The sequence below is a fragment of the Phalaenopsis equestris genome, unplaced genomic scaffold, assembly GCF_001263595.1.
Source record: "Phalaenopsis equestris unplaced genomic scaffold, ASM126359v1 Scaffold000165, whole genome shotgun sequence".
NCBI lineage: Eukaryota > Viridiplantae > Streptophyta > Magnoliopsida > Asparagales > Orchidaceae > Phalaenopsis > Phalaenopsis equestris.
In genome coordinates, this window is record NW_018164607.1 from 166,035 (window position 1) to 169,669 (window position 3,635).

General features: G+C 31.2%; 1 protein-coding gene across 1 annotated transcript in view; it reads right to left on the reverse strand.

The window, feature by feature from the left end:
* Positions 1-386: 386 nt before the first annotated feature.
* Positions 387-3,635, reverse strand: part of LOC110022046 (heavy metal-associated isoprenylated plant protein 32-like) — a 5,491-nt gene continuing 2,242 nt past the window's right edge. Inside the window, 1 exon segment of the mRNA XM_020720824.1 lies at positions 387-482. Coding sequence (XP_020576483.1) covers positions 387-482 — 96 coding nt within the window.

Genomic DNA, 3,635 nt, shown 5'->3' on the forward strand with positions numbered 1-3,635 from the left:
TCTTTTTAAAACCAAGATGTATTTGGCTTTCAATATTAATAATAGTTTTCGCAAAGCATTTAAATAAAAATTAGAGAGTCAAGGCGGCGATATAAGTTAAGTAGATAATTGATTTTTATTAATCTTATTTAAAATTACGTCAAAATATACCGCCCATTATCCATAAATTGTAGAGCTTAAAAAAGCAACATAAGTAACAGTAATACCATTGCATTGAATAAGAGATTTATTATAAGTGGAAGATCCGAAGCCGGATTTTATGCAATAATTTTTGCTGTTATAGTGTCATATATTTGTTAACAATCTGAAATTGAAAATAGAAAATTTTGGATGGAGTAATTCAGAAAAAAAATCGATACGCAAGAAACCACTGCCATCGCTCGGATTCAGAACCCCTCACGCAAAATGCGCAGCAAATCCTGGAACTGAGAATGTCTATTCAATCTGCCGCTGCCTTTCCCCTCCTCAAATCTATTTCCCCACTGCAGAGGCAAAATAAATAAATAAATAAATAAGAAAAACTTCAATGTTTTAAATTTAAATTATAAAAATTTACATATATGCCATAAAATTTTTATGTGTATACATTTGACACCTAAAATTGAATATTTATATTTATAAACCTTTGGTATCATGAACTTATAAAATTATACATGAAAATATATTTTTCATTTGGGAAATCTACATACCTAGCTTACAGTTTTTATGAATTTACATGTCTTATATATAGCATTTTGGCATTTTAACCCTGTGCACCCAAAGATGTATTTCAATTTTAAAAGGTGATAATAATATTATTTTTATGTGATATTAAAGAATGAGTAAAATGTGTGTAAAAATGAAAGTTTAGACATGAGATATATAAATACATTAGAATTCTATGTTATGTATGTAAATGAGCTTTTCATTTTTAAAGTAAAAAATAATGGATAATTTTGATGTAATATTAAAATTATAAATATTGATATGGCGCCAATAAATTTTCATTATCCTGCACGAATCTCGAAGCATGACACGGATCCAGAGACGATATTTTGAACAATAAACGTTCAAATCTTGATAAAAAGTCATCTAGAGCTCCGATTTCAACAAACTTATAGTCAAACTGACCGGCTCGTTGAAACGGACCTAATGATATAAAAATTACTCTAATCGGAGTCAAATCAAGCTCAGATCAAGTCATTAAATGAGTCAGTCATTAAACCATCATTGGAAAATTTTCAGACACATTTGAAAGGTCAAACAAATGTCTACACTAACAAGTTTATACTTGAATTGAGTGTCTTGACAAGACAAATCCAACGAGCCCAAGATCACTCAATTCCGACGTTGTTAAGACATTCAAATGTTCATTAAACACCGCATGATCAAGAGAAACTATTTGGACCGTCTGATAAAAATGGTTGATATTCCTACATTAATTACACCCAGAACACTATAAATAGACCACCACCCCTCATATGAGGGGAAGATGAAGTTTATAGAGAGCCTAAGGCCTTGAGGTGAAGCTGCAGCTCAACATCACCACCGACGACCGCCGCCGAGCTCCGTCGACCACCGCCGACCTCTGTCGTCGACCACCGACGACCGCCGCCGACCTCCGACAATCACTGTCGATTGTCGTCGACCTTCGCCAGCCTTCATTGACCACCACTACCCATCATCGATCACCACTAACCAGACTTCATCAGTTGACGCTGTAATTTGAAAAATGTAGTTACCCTTTCTCGTCCGTGGGACAAGAGATTTTTGTAATCATCAATTAATAGTGGATTTTTGCATGTAGGCCAGACCCTGTGGTTTTTCCCTTACGGGTTTTCCACGTAAAAACTTATGAAGTCATCACTGCTTGTTTTCTCTTTCATCTGTGTGTGCTGAACTTTCGTACAACGCTAAGATGATAGTCTGTTACTCTACTGCCACGAATTTTCTAGCACGCATCAAATATTATGCATCAAAATATGCTATATAAATATATAAGAATCATGTAGTATGTGTCCTTTAAATGGCTTTAATGTTAACTCAAAATGAAAACAATATTTATTTTCAAGCATTAACATATTTTTCACGATTTTTTTAAAATATTATTGTCTTATGAACATAGTTATTTATAGATTTACGGTGCTATTTATTTTATATATATATACAAAAAATATAAAGAATTTATAAGAATTAATAAGATTCGACTAAGGAGCCTCTTAAGAGGATTTCACTTGTGTTTGGACAAATAGGATTTTAGCGGATGTAGTCCAGCATGAGGTGCTGATGGACCCAACCAGAAAAATATGAAAGCTCACGGAGAAATAATGTACAAAATATTATAAATATCATAATGTTAAACTACATACTCGTTTGTATAATTTATTTGGTTGTGTACCGTCGTACACTCTATTTAGTTAGAATATACAGCAATTATATAATTATGTACACATAAAACTACATAGGAATCCACTAAAAGTGAAAGTGAGCTAAAAATACTCGTTGGCTTTGGCTCAGCTCGATAAGTTGCTCGTGAGCTGAGCTCGATGAGCTCACAAGCCAAGCTCAAGCCAACAACGAGACAACTCATTAACTTATGTCGGCTAGTTTAAAAAGTAATAGATAAATACCACTAATATAAAATACATTCAAAATAAATTAAAACTAAATTAAAACTAAAGACTAACAATTATTAAAAATATTTAATTTTTTTTAACAGTCCCATAAAATTGTCTACCTGACAGGCCTGCCGGTCACAGGCTGGATTTTGCGACCCATTTTCATTTGCCAATTTAGTGGAGCAAAATAACAATTTTAAATTACATTTTTACCCGAACTACAAGCACATATTCTCAAACAAATCCCAGGTGATGAATTTAATTTGCTTTGATTCTCTTTGCTCAGGTGACTCAATAGCTGGAGTACCAGGCGCTCAGCTAGATCGCTATTTCTGGCTTCATGTTAGATGAGGATATTTGGCTCCCACAGCTTTTTCTAAATCTTTAATTATTTTAAAATGAGAATGTTAAATTTAATGTAAAAATAACCTCCTTTTTTTTTTTTTACTTTTTTATGTCAAAACAACGACGTCAGTTCCTGAATTATAATATCATCATAACTCAGCAGCTTGAGATCACATCTTATTTTTATTTTTATTTATTATTTCATTTATATTTTCCTATAAGTTGATTAGTTATTTTAAAAAAAAACTCAAGATAATTTTTATATATTTTTAAAAACAATTTATTATTTTTAAAAATAAAAAACAAAAAAAAACATAGAAAAAAAGAACTAAATAAATATATTTTAAAAATAAAGCTAAAAAATGGTCCCGAATAACCCCTGATCTTTTTAGCAATAATTTCTTTAACTATTTATATAAACAAAAATAGAGGAAGGCAATTTCTATTGCAAGAAAATGCTTTATTTACAAGCAAAGATCACTCAAAACAAAAATAAAAGGGAAAATATTTTTACTATGTTCCATATAATTCATTGTAACTTTCCACGCCATTAAGCGCACATAAATAACCAAATTCACATCTAAAAATATAAGAAAAAGCAACAGAAGCTGCAAGATGACACCTTTAACCAGAAGCAGCTAAAATTACCAATCCTTAACAAAGATGCTAAACTATTATTCTATATATATATAT